The sequence below is a fragment of the Astyanax mexicanus genome, chromosome 13 (assembly GCF_023375975.1).
Source record: "Astyanax mexicanus isolate ESR-SI-001 chromosome 13, AstMex3_surface, whole genome shotgun sequence".
NCBI classification, from domain to species: Eukaryota; Metazoa; Chordata; class Actinopteri; order Characiformes; family Acestrorhamphidae; genus Astyanax; species Astyanax mexicanus.
Window position 1 is genome coordinate 43996693 of NC_064420.1, and position 19418 is coordinate 44016110.

The 19418-nt window shown below is 41.1% G+C and overlaps 1 protein-coding gene across 8 annotated transcripts in view; it reads right to left on the reverse strand.

The window, feature by feature from the left end:
- eya4 (EYA transcriptional coactivator and phosphatase 4) overlaps positions 1 to 19418 on the reverse strand; it is a 162166-nt gene that overhangs the window by 12645 nt on the left and 130103 nt on the right. For 5 of the 8 annotated variants that reach the window (XM_049462773.1, XM_049462772.1, XM_049462774.1 and 2 more), the window contains 10 exons: positions 18646 to 18714; positions 17211 to 17288; positions 11369 to 11435; positions 11115 to 11257; positions 10642 to 10788; positions 9438 to 9517; positions 6535 to 6712; positions 6051 to 6187; positions 4764 to 4847; positions 1032 to 1121 (listed from right to left, as the gene is read on the reverse strand). In XM_049462773.1, coding sequence (XP_049318730.1) covers positions 1032 to 1121; positions 4764 to 4847; positions 6051 to 6187; positions 6535 to 6712; positions 9438 to 9517; positions 10642 to 10788; positions 11115 to 11257; positions 11369 to 11435; positions 17211 to 17288; positions 18646 to 18714 — 1073 coding nt within the window. The remainder of the gene's footprint in view (positions 1 to 1031; positions 1122 to 4763; positions 4848 to 6050; positions 6188 to 6534; positions 6713 to 9437; positions 9518 to 10641; positions 10789 to 11114; positions 11258 to 11368; positions 11436 to 17210; positions 17289 to 18645; positions 18715 to 19418) is intronic. The other 3 variants (XM_022676849.2, XM_022676848.2, XM_022676850.2) reach the window with 2 other exon arrangements.

The window sequence follows — 19418 nt, forward strand, 5'->3', positions numbered from 1 at the left end:
AGACAGTTACTCCAACAAAAGCAGGATAAACTATTTTTTTAAATAACCCACATTTGGACAAAACAACGAACGAGCAGGTGTCCCAATACTTTGTACACATCTTCTTATTCAACATTTTTATTTTTGTATTTTTTTCTACATAGTAAATGAGTATTATTGTCATCCAGACTATAAATAAACACATAAGGAATCATGTAGTAACTTAGAAATGTTAAACAAACCAAAATATTCTGTGAAACTTTTATGTTATCTTATTCGGGGAGCTGTTTGTTAACTTGCAGGTTTCTGAGGCTGATAACTCTGAGGAACATATTCTGTACAACAAAGGTAACTTATGCTCTTCCTTTCCTGGGGTGGTCCTGATGAGAGCCAGTTCCATCATAATATTTTGATGGTCTTTGTGACTGCAGGTGAGGATAATTTTTTGTAAAAAGACTGACCTATATTTCTTAAAATATTTTTTTTACTTAGTTGAGTAGTTCTTGTCATAATTTTACTCTTAATATTACTTACATCGAGCTACTCACTGTATACCTGTAACTCTACCTCTTCACAACTTTACAACTGATGCTCTCAAACGGCAAGAAATTTAAGTATTTAACTCTTGATGAGGCACAGCTGTTAACTGAAAGTTTGAATTCCAGGTCAGGTGACTCCACCTCATAAAGCTGACTAAGAAAATCCAGCCAAGATGTGTAAAGCTGTCATCTAAGGAATAGATGCTACTCTGAAGAATCTAAAATATAAAACGTATTCTGGTTCAACATTCTTTTGTTAACTAAATAATTTCATGTTTTTCTTCATAGTTTGGATGACTTTAGTATTAGAGTATGATGCAGAACATTTTAGGATAATGAAAAACCACTGAATTTAAGGTGTGTTTAAACGTTTAAATGGTACTGTATGTCTAGGTTTACATCATCTATTTTGCCAAATCAGAGATAACAGATCACAGAATTATGCAATAAACACAAGAAATCATTTATTACAGAATATATTAGGACAGATGAGGAGAGGAAAGTAGGGCTTACCTCCAAGTCATTAAAGAAGAGATGTGTGTCTGCGAGGTTAAAGATCATCTCCTCCATTCTCAAACCCAGCGTCACTGCCATAGGAGCATCCTGCCAAAACATCATTATATATTATCATTACTATTAGAGACTGTGACTACTGCAGCAGTGCTTTTACCACAGGGTACTGTGGCCAAAGGATAATTAAAAGATTAAAAGACTTCAGATAAATACAGGATTTTGCAAAGGTTTTAGGCAAGAAAAATACAATAACATGCCAAAAGTCAAGTGATATCAATATGTACATTGTATACTTTTTATGTTTTAAGTTGTTATCGTGTGAGTGAATCTGAATATGGGCCAGTGTGCTTACTTCTGAGAGCTGGAGTGAGGTCTGATTGTGGTTGCAGATGGATGATCTAACTTTCTGAAATATTTATTTATTTAATTGTGATATTTAACATTCCTTGACCCAACAGTGTCACGAGTGTACCAGAAATATGTCACATAAGGCATAACCACCCACAGTGGACAGCACAGTCAGTAGTAATGATTGGGTAAGACTTCACAATTAGGGTCACAAATAGTAATAAACAGTAATAAACACAGTTAATTGGTTAAGCAGTCAATTAGTTAAGATATTTTCAGACTATGAGGCGCATTTAAAATCCTTTAATTTTCCCAAAAATCATCAGTGCGTCTTATAATCCGGTGTATGAATTCTACCGGTCAGGTGTTAAAGAGAGTAGAGCCACTCCAGCACTAAGGCTGGGTGCAGCAGCATTAGCATTAGCTCCTAACCGCAGCCCCAGCTATTTAGAGAAGAGTATATTGGACTGTAGTCTATGTGTTTAACATGTAAAACAAACAAGCTACGTAGGTCAAACGGCTAGTTGATAGCGCCCTGGGTTACCGTAACACTCAGGGTTCCTCAGTTTAGCGATATCGGGCGGCATTTACATCCCTCTTGGACAAAATATTCGAAATCTAAGATTACTGTAAATAAACGGAAGCACTTTACTCATCCAAATGGTTTAAATAAACAGTTAAATAAACTTAGGTGCTTCCCCCAGCTTCCCCATTAGGAGGAAACCATTACGACAACCTTGCTCACTTCAATGTAGGCATCCTTTGTAGTGTTGCTTAATGCTCTTTATAATCCAGTGCACATTATAATCCGGTGCACTTTATAGTACGAAAAATACGGTACTTTAAATTCAGTGTCCCAATTAAATGAGGTAAAGAATAATGATGGTGTATTTTTACACATTATTACAATATATCATATACAATATACAGTACAGGCCAACAGTTTGGACACACCTTCTCTTTTTTAAGGCGTTTTATTTATTTTCATGACTATTTACATTGTAGATTCTCACTGAAGCATCAAAACTACGAATGAACACATGTGGAGTTTTATGTACTTAACAAAAAATGACCTGACTTCCACAGTCACTGGACCTCTATATATATATATAATATATATATATATATATATATATATATATATATATTTTTTTTTTTTTGTTATTTCACATTTTTTGTTAAGTACATAAAACTCCACATGTGTTCATTTATAGTTTTGATGCCTTCAGTGAGAATCTACAATGTAAATAGTCTTTGTAGGCATTGAAAAATTTTGGCCTGTACTGTATAATGTTTCTTGCCTTGATATTAGTTAAGTTATATAAAAGCATGTGATATACAGTGATGTCATTTAACACAATAACAATAGCACATTATCATATTACCCATCCATAACCATCATCATCAGCACCATCATCACCATCATCAGCCTCACCACAGAGGAGCTGTATTTAGTTTCTCCATGGCCAGGATGATGAGAAACTACTTAGAAGGCCTAGGAGTGTTTACGGTTCATAATCCTGGTCTCAAACAGGTCTGTCATTTACACACACACACACACACACACACATTCTACGCACACACACACACACTCATATGCACACACCCACACAAATTTCCTGTACATAGTCTCCAGCTTCTTCTCCATCCCCAGACTGCTATGTCTGCCAGTTTAAGCAGACGATGACAGACGCCCAGCACTTGTTTCAGCCCATCAGCCCACTCTCACTCCCACACACACACACACATATGTAAAAAAAAAAATAAAGAAGGGGAACGGAGGAGCAGATCAGCAGTGCTTAGAGAAGGGGGGCAAAAAGGAAGAAATAGAGCGAGGGGGGGCAGGAGAGAGAGAAGCTGTACAGATTCTCAGCTGTAAAAATCATCACATGTGAGTTGGCTGCCTTGTGTTCTGATTGGCTGGAAGTGGGGAGCCAGAATAGAAAATACTGTGTGTATATTCACACACACACAGCCTTTCTGACTTCTCGCTCACTCCTCACTGTCACACACACACACACACACACACACACATATATACATACACATCTACACTCCTTATACACACCTAATATTTATTCTGACGTTTAACACCTGCAGTTTAAACTATTTCACATATATTAGAATTAATGCAGTTGATCAATTTTAGTTTTTAACTCTATACAACTCTATACTGAATACACACACAGACATTACAATAAACATACGGTTAGACTATACTGTATAAGCTCTAGCACATTCTAAGTGGATGCAAGTGTGTTCCTCTGCCCAAACATATCTATCTGCATGTGTGTGTGTGTGTGTGTGTGTGAGAGAGAGAGAGAGAGTGAAGTCAGTTTGGCTCTCCCTCTGACGGAGTGCCTAAGATCGGGGGTCTTGCTCGTCACAGCACTGTCAGAAATAGCCCCTCAGCTGGGAATAGATGCAGCTGTCTCCATATCTCTCACAGAACCAACGACAAGAAACGAGCGAAGGTGCGAAAAGAGGACTGACGCTTCACACTTCTACTGTGGCTGCTCACCACAGAACCAAGCTAACCTTATCCGTGCACAGGGAGCAGGGTCTGCCTTACACAAACACACACACACACACACACACACACACACACACACACAAACACACACACACACACACACACTTCCAGGAGCTGAAACTGCTGAAATGTTTAAAACAACAAAAACAAACACGTTCTCCATCAAGACAGGCCGTCACCACGTCCAGTTACTACAGACAAAAGACTGAAAATGAAAAAGCTAGAATAAGAATGAACCCTCTCAATCTTGACTTTATAATATTTATTCGTAAATAATCATTAATGCAGAAACTACTGTGAATTATTTTGTTTAATGTATTTTGTGGTATCCCACAGGGTTCTATTTTGGGGTCTATAAAAGTGTGGCTCTATACATATACAGCACTGGAAAAAAATAAGAGACCACTTCAGTTACGGGCAACATTTCTCCCAAATTCCAAATAAAAATATTGTCATTTAGAGCATTTATTTGCAGAAAATGAGAAATGGCTGAAAAAACAAAAAAGATGCAAAGAAAACAAGTTCATAGCCATTGGCTTCATGCATCTTGGCATGTTCTCCACCAGTCTTACACACTGCTTTTGGATAACTTTATGCCTGCACTCCTGGTGCAAAAATTCAAGCACTTCAGTTTGGTTTGATGGCTTGTGATCATCCATCTTCCTCTTAATTACATTCCAGAGGTTTTAAATTCAGTAAAATCAAATAAATGTATAATTTTAAGTAGTCTCTTATTTTTTTAAAACATTTTTTCTACATTTTATTTTATTGAGAGAGAACAAAAGGGACAGAAAGAGGGTAAGAGGAAGAAAAAAGGACAGAAAAGAGAAAGAGACAGAGAGAGAGCATACCTTGCCATATTTCTGTGCGTAAGACCCAGTGAGAAGTGAGTGGAACACAATAATGGTCTCATCCAGATCCCAAACAAAGACTCTCTGTAAGCAGATAGACACACACATACTGTCTTATAACCCAGCAGCCACAGAGACTGATTATCATGAGATTATCCAGAGAACAATGTCCCAAACTGACCAATAATTTACTACAATTTACTAACCTGCAAAATTGGTTAAAGAATTATCTGTATGTACTGTAACCTAAGCTGTAAACATATGTATAAATGTATCCACCGATTCAGCCTACCACAGTTTAGCCCCACCCACTTTTTTGCGGACGTTTTTAGTGTTTCAACTTGGGCTGCATTTAAAATAAGGATAATACAGTATATTATTGTTTTTTGTATGGATTTATTTCTAATCTTTTCCCAATTTAGCTAGGCCAATTGTCCAACCCCAGCACATGCCTCCTCCGACACATGTGAAGTCAGGCACCGCCTCTTTTCGAACAGCTGCTGATGCAGCATTGTCAAATAGCATCACAGTGCACTTGGAGGAAAGTGCAGCGACTCGGTTCTGATACATCAGCTCACAGATGCAGTCTTGTGCTGATCAACATCACCCTTTGGAGTGATGAGGGGAGAGAGCGCCATCTACCCACCCAGAGAGAGCAAGGCCAATTGTGCTTATTCTCTCTAGCCGACGGCAAGCTGCATAATCAGGATTCAAACCAGGGATCTCTCAATCATAGTGGCAGTGCTTTAGAATGCTGGACCACTCAACACCCCTTGTATAGTGTCAAATATAGGAAAAATAAACACACCCAAATGTTAGAAGTGGACTTCAGGAAGAAACATAAAACGCAAGAAGAATGTAAGCTACAGGCCTTTAGATAAGATAGATGCGTTTTGCATTCATAAACTGTTAGTGTGATAATTCCAGATTATGGCTAAGACTAAATCAATTTTCGGTGGCGACTGATGACCAAGTGTTTTATTATGGGTTTGCTATTAAGCATTCTCATACTTTACTTGGTTTCAGGTTCAACCATACATTTATATGAATACACCTAATTATGAGCTTGACCAATAAATATCTTTCCTGTCACTCAAAACCTTGTATCTTCAGCTGTTTTATTTTATCCAGTCAAAACTCAAGCTGTTGTTCCCTACACCATGTTTAAATTATATGATAAATTGAAGCTTTTAAAACAGTAAAACAGGTTTTTATGGGACAGCAATGACATTTTACCATCACAATGCATCTATATGTGTGTGTGTGTGTGTGTGTGTGTGTGTATACCTCCAGGTCACTGTCAGGAGGTGGAGAGGGGTTGTTTTTCCTCCCTCGCCCCCTTGTTTTAGCTCCGCCTCCTCGGCACGTCCTGTCCTCCAGCTCTTTTATGGGTGTGGATGGACTCTGGCCCGCCTCAAACTCACCTAAACAAAGGTAACACACATCCTTCAGTCACTGGAGGCTTGATGCATGTTTATAACATACGTGAAAACAGATGCTGGTGTTTCTGTTGAGGCTAAAGCTGTACTGATTTGAAATTGACTATGTGTTTTTGAGATAATAAACGAATGAGTGCAGGTGTATACAGACATAATTCTAGCTTACATCTATAGCTACAGTATCTGTAAAAAATGGTGCATTTGGATGGACTTGATACAAACACAGGTTTTTTATAAATCACCCAAATAGAATTGGTCCATTTCAGAAGAAACCCCTGTACCCCTATAATGATTATTATCAGTGTCTCAATGACATCTTTTGCAGAACTCACCTGGGTGCAGTTCAGGAGCCTGTCCTGTTATAACGGGGGTGGGTTCTTGCAGCTGATAGTTGGAGGTGGAGCCTGTGTTATCCAGTGTGCTGTTGGATGTCATATAGGAGCCGTATGATGAGGCGGAGTAATACTGAGCATACTGATTCTGCCCAAACGCTGTGTATGATGGATACTCCTATAGAATAAAAAAAAACAAAGAACAAAATAACATTAATTCTATTCATAAGTTACTGCACAATTAATCATTATCAACACAGACTGTGGGTTCAAATAATTCACATTTGGCTCTTTTACAGAGGTGTCAAGTAACTAAGTACAAATACTTCCTTACCTTACTGAAGTTGAATTCTAAGTAGTTATCTATATTTTACTGAAGTAATTAGTGTTTACTGTACTTTTTTACTTCTTACATTTTAAAAATAGCCTACTTTTTAGTTTTAGTTACTCCTATTTCATCTCAGCTTGTGAATTCAATTCAATTCAATTCAATTCAACTCTCTTTGTACTGCATTTCCTAGTTTCCAACACGCTCTGAGAAAAAAGCGCAGCGACTCGGTTCTGATACATCAGTTCACAGACGCCTTGTGCTGATTGACATCACCTTATGTGTGATGAAGAAAAAGAGCACCATCTACCCACTTAGAAAGAATAAGGCGAATTGGCTCTCTCAGGACTCTGGCAGCTGATGACAAGCTGCATGACCGGGATTTGAACCAGCAATCTCCCGATCATAGTGGCCTCACAATCTCATGTGGGGTTCACATAGGTGGAATGTGGGTTAGGTGGGGGTGGGAATTACAGGGCATATCATGATATAATATTATCATTATACATTGCCAAAACTATACACACATATCACAATAGTTTCATTCTTCAATACTCAATATATCGTCAGTCGCTGACATTCATATGTGGAGCCAACACAGAACCTGTGGACAACTTTCTGGTGGGCTCCACATACAGGCCTCACATGTGCGATGCTAACTGGAATAGTAGTTGATTATTTGGGTCACTCACAACCTGAATGTGAGCTGTGAATGCTGTCAAATCGAATTAAACCAAAAAACAGAATTCAGCTTTAGGTTTTTAATGTGAACGGGTCACCACAGAATCTGTTAAACGTTAGTGTCATTTCTGGCCTCACTGTTCTGGCAGCATTTGAAACAAGAAGCACAGTGAAGGCGACTTTTCCCAGAGAGAATACGAGTAAAAAGAGAGCGAGAGAGAAGACTTGGTTGGTCCTTGGCTGGAGCACAGAGAGAGTATTTGACGGGAGGATTTTATGAATCCCTCGGTTCTTCTCTATCTGTGAGTGTTCTTCACCCACACACACACAGATGGAGATTTTTAGAGGAGATGCCTCTAAAACTGTCACTAAGTCAGTCTCAGAGCACATGAATGGTGTAGTAAAAATGCTCTCAGGAAAACGGCTTTCCTTTTTTTGCCTTCTATCATCCATTCATTCGTCTGTAGAACGCTCACTCCTTTATTTTAACCATGGTCAGAACTTCCCACACTCCTCTTTTGTTTACAAAGCAGGTTCATTTAGGGAATGTGAATAAAGTTTAGCTCTTTCCTCTGACAAAATGTCTAAGAACAAATGTTTTTACTGTGAGAATAAGTGTTTATTAGATACATGATGGCGACTGTGGTGTCTGTTGATCCAACAGTGACATAACAGTGTTGGACAGTGAAGACAATGGCATACTGACCATCAATGAACATCTCTGTGGGTAAATAAAGAACAAATGAACAAACTAATCAGTCTAAATCAACGTGAATCGTAAACAGTGTGACCAGGGGGATTTGGAATATTCCAAATAGTTAAGGTGCTTTTATTTTAAATGGTATAGGTGGTAATGGATGGTGATGGTTCAGGCCATGACTCACAGAACCATCAATCAATCAATTTAAACAGTATTAAGCCGATATAAGTGTGTAGGTAAAGACTTGGGTTACTTACAATTTAAATGTGACCTATAAAGGCTGTGAGATTTAACTGAACCAAAAACTATACAATTCATCTATAAATCTTGTAATATAAACTAGTCATCAAAAATTCAGTAGCTTCAGAAGTATCTGCACAATGAAAGCAGTTTTTTTCAGGGAGAAAACCATGACGTCAATCTGACCCATCAATCCCAAAAATCATTGACAAGCAGTTATCTGTGTGTATCGATACTGATCCAATAAAGTGCATAATCCAGTGTGAATCAATGGGAATTGAAAACAGTGTGCATAAGAGATAATAATCTAAATAGTGAGAGAGTTGGTGATGGTACCTGCTACAACACACTCATCCATCATTCCTCAACAAACATTAATAAACAGATATCTGTGCAAAGATACAAGACTAATGAAGTAAAAAAAACTGTCAATCAATGTGAATCAGTTAATAGTGTGAATGGGGAGGGCATTCCAAAAAATGAAAATGTGGTGTTTTTATTGTAAGTAAACTATAGCACTGATCCATCATTCCCCTAGCAAACACCAACAACCAGTAATTTGTGTGTAGAGAAAGAATCAATGTAGTAAATGAACCAGTGTGAATCACTGTACATTTGACGACAGTGTGAATGAGAAGAACATTCCCAATAGTGTCAATGTGTTTTTTTGTGTTATGATGGTAGAGATGATGATGGTACAGGCCATGATGGAAGAGTTGATAAACAGAACAAATTCGGTGAAAGAACCAATCAATGTGAAGTAAAAAACAGTGTAAATGAGGGAAAGGGATTCAAAATAGTATATATGAGTAAATGTGGTAATCCAGATATTCCATGTGATTTATGTGGGGAAGTGATGGAGAAACACAGCATTCTAAGGTATCCAATAAACACACAGCTGTGTTTGTGTTAGTTTGTGTTTGTGGGGTCAGGGTGCTCTGGCATTAACAGTACCTGTTGTGTGCTGAAGTTGGCTGGATTGGAGACAGAGTTGCTGGAGGTGTAGAGGCCGGGGGAAGTTGTAAACCCTGATGCTGGAAAGAGTGAGAGAGGACAGAGAGTGAGAGAGAGAGAGAGAGAGAGACTGTTACAAAGCGATTCCCAAAGAGGAACATCTGGAGAAAGGAGCATTAGATTATATTGACTCTGTTGGCCGATCTTAATGATCAACATTTCCTTACTTTTCATGGCGTCAGGACTTGGGCTGTGTGATGACTGTGGGGATTAACTGTACCTGCTTTTGTTGACTTTTAAAGTAGGGCTGCACGATACATCGTTTAAGCATCGTCATCGCAATAGTCACATCACAGGACGAGCAATGTAACTTCAATTCAAGGCAATTCAATCAAACACGTCATGTTGCAATGTTTTGATTCTTGACACAAGAAGTAGATACACAGCGCTGTCTCTGTGTCTGTGTGAGTGACAGGCTGCTGCTGCCTGAGAAGCGCGAAGGGGAGGGGTACAAGGTAACCGCATGGCCTTCATCCACATGGTTGGGCATGTGCTTGTAAGCGCACGTGTGGAAAGCTGTGCACCTCAGTCCAGCACAGTTTTGCAGCGCAGATATTTCCAGTTACAGCTGAATTCACACTTTTAATCCCAGAAAAAAACGCTCTTATTTACTTTTTAAAAAGCCATTTTAATGACTGATTAAAGGGTCGATTAGTATTGTTTTGCTGTTTTCCTTGGGTTTTGAGAGCGGGGTTGGCGAAGTCATGGGCTATATACATTTTTTTCCCAATATTGTGCAGCCCTACTTTAAAGTTACTACTGTCCACCAAATTTCAGGTATACATACTACTAACTGCACACTGTTGGACAGGGCTGTTATACTGAACTGTTTGTAATTGTCTGCACAAACTAATCATGTCCCTATCCACGTTACCTTAGGGGATGACATGGGAGTGTCCACACCAGTATAAGTTATGGGGTGTTATCTTGTGCGTGAGAATTTACAAGCTACTAGTCATTTATGGGACATTCCATTTCTGAGGTTATGCAGGCATTTTCCATTTGTTGATCTACAGTGTCACGTGTAAATCAGTGAATATATCATAGAAGACCTAAAGAAGAAGAACACTAAAGTGTGTATGGCAGGGGGTCAGGACCAGGATTGAAATCCACTGAGCTATATGATAGATATGGGCCTGATTACCTGGCATCTGGTAGGGTGAGTAGGCTGTTTGTCCGGGCTGAGGGGTGGTGAAACCAGGACTGTAGCTGAGCCCTGACTGGAGGGTGGACTGGGTCTGGGTTAGACCCCCTTCTGTCTTTATCCCTGGTAACATCACCCCCAAATCTGCTGGAAATATAGACCTGAGGATGACCTTTAAGCACTTTGCAACAATCTGACATAAAGATACAGGAATTTTAGACTGATAGCAGATATCCAGTTTTTTCAGCATATGAACACACTAGGTATAACTAGAAACATAATTAGAATGCCTATAGATTGTAAATCTTGAAACACCAATCAGTGTCCAAATGTAAAGCACATACAAAAACAAGTGTATCTAATTTATAATGAGTTATATGTGAGTGCAGCCAAAACATGTGTTTTATGTGCACACCACACCATTTAGATACACAGATAAATATATATATACATATAAAAAGAAGAAGTGGTACCATAAGTGGAGAGGCCATAGGGTTGCGTGGTTTGGGAGTATGGTGTGTACACCGTGGACTGCTGCATACTGCTGAACTGGGATTGGCCGTTATAAGGGGACATGGGCGGAGCCACAGGCGTGGACAGAATGTGGGGGTAAGGCCTGTCAGTGAAACATATGATGATGTTAAAACATTCAATAGAGAACATGAAAAACTGATGTGATTGAACGGAAGAGTGTGTGTGTGTGTGTGTGTGTGCATTCATGCCTTACTTTGATGGGTAGAGTGGTGGTGAATACTGGTGCGCAGGCCGAGGGCTGAATCCGCTGCTGGTTATAACTGCACATAAAAAATAATATATTGAGTGGTATCAGTTTAGGTCCATAAATCATTTTTGACACAGACACACACACACACACACACACACTCACACACACTAGCTACACAGAAAAACTAAACATGTGTCATTTATCATCTGCTTCACTTTTCTCTTTACTAGATCCTCAAACTATAAAAGAGAATGTACATCTTATTCTAAGGGAGTCTTATTCTAAGGGAGCATCTGCCAAGAGCTGTAACCCCCCCCCAACACACACATACACACACACACACACTCACACAAATTGTGAGTGACAGTTTACAGAAATGTTGTGCTGTGAAACAGCTGGACCTCATTCAGTAAAGAAGAGGAAAAAAATAACAGGAACTTCCCATCCAATCAAAAACTCCAACACCCGTCTACATCAAACACTCCAACACCCGTCCACATCAAACACTCCAACACCCGTCTACATCAAACACTCCAACACCCGTCCACATCAAACACTCCAACACCCGTCTACATCAAACACTCCAACACCCGTCCACATCAAACACTCCAACACCCGTCCACATCAAACACTCCCAACACCCGTCCACATCAAACACCCCAACATCCATCCACATCAAACACTCCAACACCCATCCACATCAAACACTCCAACACCCATCCACATCAAACACTCTCAACACCTGTCCACATCAAACACTCTCAACACCCGTCCACATCAAACACTCCAACACCCGTCCACATCAAACACTCCCAACACCCGTTCCCATCAAACACTCCAACACCCGTCCACATCAAACACTCCAACACCCGTCCACATCAAACACCCCCAACACCCGTCCACATCAAACACTCCAACACCCGTCCACATCAAACAACCCCAACACCCGTCCACATCAAACACTCCAACACCCGTCCACATCAAACACTCCCAACACCCGTCCACATCAAACACCCCAACACCCGTCCACATCAAACACCCCAACACACATCCCATTAAACACTCCAACACCCGTCCACATCAAACACTCCCAACACCCGTCCACATCAAACACTTCAACACCTGTTCACATCAAACACCCCAATACCCATATACATCAAACACTCCAACACCCGTCCACATCAAACACTCCCAACACCCATCCACATCAAACACTCCCAACACCCGTCCACATCAAACACTCCAACACCCGTCCACATCAAACACTCCAACACCCACTCACATCAAACACTCCAACACCTGCCTACATCAAACACTCAACACCCGTCTACATCAAAAACTCCCAACACCCGTTCCCATCAAACACTCCAACACCCGTCTACATCAAACTCCTTCAACACCTGTCCACATCAAACACTCCAACACCCGTCTACATCAAACACTGCAACACCCGCCTACATCAAACACTCCCAGGACCCATCTACATCAAACAGTCCAACACCCGTCCACATATAAAAACTCCAACACCCGTCCACATCAAACACCCCAACACCCGCTCACATCAAACACTCCAACACCTGCCTACATCAAACACTCAACACCCGTCTACATCAAACACTCCCAACACCGGTTCCCATCAAACACTCCAACACCCGTCTACATCAAACTCCTTCAACACCCGTCCACATCAAACACTCCAACACCCGTCTACATCAAACACTCCAACACCCGTCCACATCAAACACTCCAACACCCGTCCACATCAAACAACCCCAACACCCGTCCACATCAAACACTCCAACACCCGTCCACATCAAACACTCCCAACACCCGTCCACATCAAACACTCCAACACCCGTCCACATCAAACAACCCCAACACCCGTCCACATCAAACACTCCAACACCCGTCCACATCAAACACTCCCAACACCCGTCCACATCAAACACCCCAACACCCGTCCACATCAAACACCCCAACACACATCCCATTAAACACTCCAACACCCGTCCACATCAAACACTTCAACACCTGTTCACATCAAACACCCCAATACCCATACACATCAAACACTCCAACACCCGTCGACATCAAACACACCCAACACCCATCCACATCAAACACTCCCAACACCCGTCCACATCAAACACTCCAACACCCGTCCACATCAAACACCCCAATACCCATACACATCAAACACCCCCAAACACCCGTACACATCAAACAACCCCCCCCTGTCCACATCAAACACCCCAACACCCGTCTACATCAAACACTCCAACACCCGTCCACATCAAACACCCCTAACACCCGTCCACATCAAACACTCCAACACCCGTCCACATCAAACACTCCAACACCCGTCCACATCAAACACCCCCAACACCCGTCCACATCAAACACTCCAACACCCGTCCACATCAAACACTCCCAACACCCGTCCACATCAAACACCCCAACACCCGTCCACATCAAAGACCCCAACACACATCCCATTAAACACTCCAACACCCGTCCACATCAAACACTTCAACACCTGTTCACATCAAACACCCCAATACCCATACACATCAAACACTCCAACACCCGTCCACATCAAACACTCCCAACACCCATCCACATCAAACACTCCCAACACCCGTCCACATCAAACACTCCAACACCTGTCCACATCAAACACTCCAACACCCGTCCACATCAAACACCCCAATACCCATACACATCAAACACCCCCAACACCCGTACACATCAAACAACCCCCCCCCTGTCCACATCAAACACCCCAACACCCGTCTACATCAAACACTCCAACACCCGTCCACATCAAACACCCCTAACACCCGTCCACATCAAACACTCCAACACCCGTCCACATCAAACACTCCAACACCCGTCCACATCAAACATCCCCAACACCCGTCCACATCAAACAACCCCAACACCCGTCCACATCAAACACTCCAACACCCGTCCACATCAAACACTCCAACACCCGTCCACATCAAACAACCCCAACACCCGTCCACATCAAACACTCCAACACCCGTCCACATCAAACACTCTCAACACCCGTCCACATCAAACACTCCAACACCCGTCCACATCAAACACCCCAACACCCACTCACATCAAACACTCCAACACCTGCCTACATCAAACACTCAACACCCGTCTACATCAAACACTCCCAACACCCGTTCCCATCAAACACTCCAACACCCGTCTACATCAAACTCCTTCAACACCTGTCCACATCAAACACTCCAACACCCGTCTACATCAAACACTCCAACACCCGTCCACATCAAACACTCCAACACCCGTCCACATCAAACACTCCAACACCCGTCCACATCAAACAACCCCAACACCCGTCCACATCAAACACTCCAACACCCGTCCACATCAAACATCCCCAACACCCGTCCACATCAAACAACCCCAACACCCGTCCACATCAAACACTCCAACACCCGTCCACATCAAACACTCCAACACCCGTCCACATCAAACAACCCCAACACCCATCCACATCAAACACTCCAACACCCGTCCACATCAAACACTCTCAACACCCGTCCACATCAAACACTCCAACACCCGTCCACATCAAACACCCCAACACCCACTCACATCAAACACTCCAACACCTGCCTACATCAAACACTCAACACCCGTCTACATCAAACACTCCCAACACCCGTTCCCATCAAACACTCCAACACCCGTCTACATCAAACTCCTTCAACACCTGTCCACATCAAACACTCCAACACCCGTCTACATCAAACACTCCAACACCCGTCCACATCAAACACTCCAACACCCGTCCACATCAAACACTCCAACACCCGTCCACATCAAACAACCCCAACACCCGTCCACATCAAACACTCCAACACCCGTCCACATCAAACACCCCAACACCCGTCCACATCAAACAACCCCAACACCCGTCCACATCAAACACTCCAACACCCGTCCACATCAAACACTCCAACACCCGTCCACATCAAACAACCCCAACACCCGTCCACATCAAACACTCCAACACCCGTCCACATCAAACACTCTCAACACCCGTCCACATCAAACACCCCAACACCCACTCACATCAAACACTCCAACACCTGCCTACATCAAACACTCAACACCCGTCTACATCAAACACTCCCAACACCCGTTCCCATCAAACACTCCAACACCCGTCTACATCAAACTCCTTCAACACCTGTCCACATCAAACACTCCAACACCCGTCTACATCAAACACTCCAACACCTGTCCACATCAAACACTCCAACACCCGTCCACATCAAACACTCCAACACCCGTCCACATCAAACAACCCCAACACCCGTCCACATCAAACACCCCAACACCCGTCCACATCAAACACTCCAACACCCGTCCACATCAAACATCCCCAACACCGTCCACATCAAACAACCCCAACACCCGTACACATCAAACACTCCAACACCCGTCCACATCAAACACTCCAACACCCGTCCACATCAAACATCCCCAACACCCGTCCACATCAAACAGCCCTTTTCTTTTCAAATGTTTTTTCTCCTCTCTTCTTTTTTTCTCTTCTCTTCATTTCTCTCATCACCATTTAGACATCTATTTTTCTCTTCTCTTTTCCCCTTTAACTTCTCTTCTCTCATCTACTTTTCTGTCTCATGTTCTTTCTATTTTTTCTCTTTTCCAACATTTTTTTCTCATTATGTTGTTTTCTTTTTGTCTTCTTCTCCTCTTTACATATGATGCTTTCTCTTCTCTCCTTTCCTTTGTCTCCTCTCCACACTTCTCTTTTCTTGTCTTCACTGTTGTCTGCTGTTTTTCTTTTCTTATATCCCTTGCCCCTCTCTTGTTATTCGTCTCTGCTCTTTCTTCCTCCTTTCTTCTTTCCTTTCCTCTTTTCTCCTATTTAAACTCTTTCCATCAATTCACATTTCCTTTGTCTGTTTTTTCTCCTATCCTCCTTTCCTCTCACTCCTCCTTCATCTCCTTTCATCTTCTTTAGTCTCTTCCTTTCTTGTTCTCCTTTCCTCTCCACTTTTTCTTCTGTCTCTGATTTTCTCTTTTCCCTTTTGACCTCTCCTCTACTTCCTCTATATTTTTATCCTCCTATTCACATCTCCTCCCTTCTTTCACATCTCCTCCCTTCTTCTCTTGTTTTTTTGTCTTTTGCCTCTTGTTTTCATTTGTTTAATTCTTTCCATGTTATCATCTCTTCTCTTCACTTCCCTCTTCTTTCTTTTTCTGTTTTCCTCTTTTATTCTCTCCTCTCATCTATTTGCTTCTTCTTTCTTCAAATGTATCTATTCAATAAAGAAATTTTGAAGCTACTTCATAAATAAAGCTTATTTTATTTTCTCTCCCACTAAGAGACAGGTAGATTCATACACTCTTCTAATAAACTCACATATGAAACCATGCAAAGCTCTCTCTCTCTCTCTCACACACACATACACACACCCTATTCTTCTTCTCTGACTCTATTGAGACATCAGGCCCTTCTGTCAGCTGGAGTATGGGCCTCAGCTCTCTCTGCAGGGGGGCTAAATGGTTGGAGAATTCCTGAATCTGTGTGTGTGTTGATGTGTGTGTACGCGTGTGTGTGTGTGTATATGAGTGTGTGTGTATGAGTGTGTATATGTAATGTGTCTAAATAAAGAGTCAGTGCTGTCCTGATGACGTTAACCCAAGGACAGTACAAAGATTGAGGGCTCAGAGCTTTCAGCGAGTTCTCCAGCAGGGTTACGCAAGGTATTCTCTGTGTGTGTGCGTGTGTGTATGTGTGTGTGTATTAGTGTGTGTGTACGTGATATCTTACCTGACCCTGTGTAAGTGTCCAGCCCTGTATCTCCTACTGTGCTGACGGCTTCACTGCTGTTCAGAGGCTCAGTCTTTACTGAGAGATAAAGAGATAAAAAGAGGGGGAGAGTGTGAGAGAGAGAGAGAGAGAGAGAGAGAGAGAGAGAGAGAGAAAGTTTAACTTATTTGAGCTTTATGTAAGAAAAACACATGATAAAAGTTCAGATCATTCAAAAACCATTAAAATCAGGAGAGAATAACCATGAAAAGGTATGCAAATAAGAGATACACACACACAGAGAATAATGATAGAAAAAAGTACATACGAGAGAAAAAGAGATTGAGAGGAAGTGTAGGAGAGAAAAAGAGGAGAGAAAAGTATGTCAGAAAGATCGATTAAGAGAGTGAGATGAAGGAATGTAAACAAGGAAGAGGGAAAGAACTAGGAAAAAGAAAGTGTGTGAAAGAAAGATAGAGAGAGCACTGGAAAGTGATAGAGAGAAAGTATGAAAGAGGAAATGTGTATAAAAGAGAGAGAAGGAAAAAACTAAGAAGGTGGAAGAGAGAGAATTAAAAACAATGATAAGTAGGGTAAAAAGCAATGAAAAGTAAGGCTGTGACCATAAAAGGAGTGATACAGAATATGAAATTGATAGAAAGACAGAAAGGAAATAGAGAAAAAAGAGAGAGAAAAATTAATAAAAATAAAAAAGCAAAAGTGAGGAAAAGTAAGAGGTAGAATGTGTATAAGACAGAAATAATTAAAGGAATAAGGAAAGAAGTAATGAAAGAAAGAAAAAAAGGAAAGAAAAAGAAAGAAAGCAAAAGACAGACAGAAAAAGTAAATGGTTGCAAAGAAAACGGAAAAAAATGAAGGAAAAAAAAATAAATATAGATGAATACATAGAAAAGTGAAAGAGAAAAAGAATAAAGGAAGAAAAATAAATACTAAATATTAAAAAAGAGGAAAAAAGAGGGGGAGAGAATCATAGAGTGATAGAGAGAGTGAGAGAGAAAGTGAATGAGCAAGAAATAGTAAGTGATAGAGAGAAAGAGCAAAAGAATGATAAAGAAGGGGGAGAGTAACACGATGAAGGTATAAAGGTAGAGTAACACGATGAAGGTATAAAGGTAGAGTAACACGATGCAAAAATTCAAATATCAAACTCTACATTATTACAGCCAGCAGTGTTTATACACCTCCTCCTCCTCCTTCGATTCACAGCACAGCACAGCACACCCTAAACACACTCTAACACAGGGGTTCATCTCCACTACTGCAGCACAGTTCAGTCACACCACTAACCCTGGTGAATCACAGTGAGTTAAATCAGCTGTGCTCGTCCAGAGAAATCACAGAACTGTGCTGAACCAGAGCTGGACACCCCCATTATACTGAGGGATCAGGTTTATTCACTCCACACACACATGCAGTATACCATAGTCCTGCGTACTTGAGGCAGTGGGCGGAGAGCTGCAGCCCAGCAGCCAATCAGCCGTGTTTAGAATTGTCATGTTCTCTCCTGAGGGAGGGGGCGGAGTCAGTACATCACGGAGAACAATAACCATAAGCACAAAGGAACCAACACACATGCAGGACAGGTTTTTTACTTTTTAAATAACACAGGTTTACAGAGTTAAATAACAGATATATATATATATATATTTTAAGAACCTTGTTACTCTACTTTTATTGCAGCATCTCAAATAAAACTGAAAAAATAATTGGGATTAAAATGGAGGACACAGGTTCAGGTGCTGATCATCTCTCTGCACTCCACACACTATATGGATTAGTTCAGCTCCACCAGCAGAAAAACTTATTTAATTTAATGAAAGACTGATTAGATAAGGACTTTATAATATCGATAAACTTAAAATAAAATGAAATTACATACAATAAAACTTAGTAAACCATGTGACCTAAAGGTTACAGAAGCAGACTTAGGTTCCTAAGGTTGTGTGATTGCATTACAGAGAGTGTAAAATATCCTTTTAATTAAAATGACATGCTAAACAACTATAAATACTGTGTATCATAAGATTATCTTTGAATACTCTGACATAATGTTTTTCTGTATCGCCCAGCTCTATCAGCGCGTATTTAAGTACACCAAGGGTGGTGGCTTTTATACTGTTCATATCGATATCAAAATTATTTCTTATCGACCATAATTAATAAATATCATGATAGAATGTTTCATATCATATCATCCAGCACTAGTGT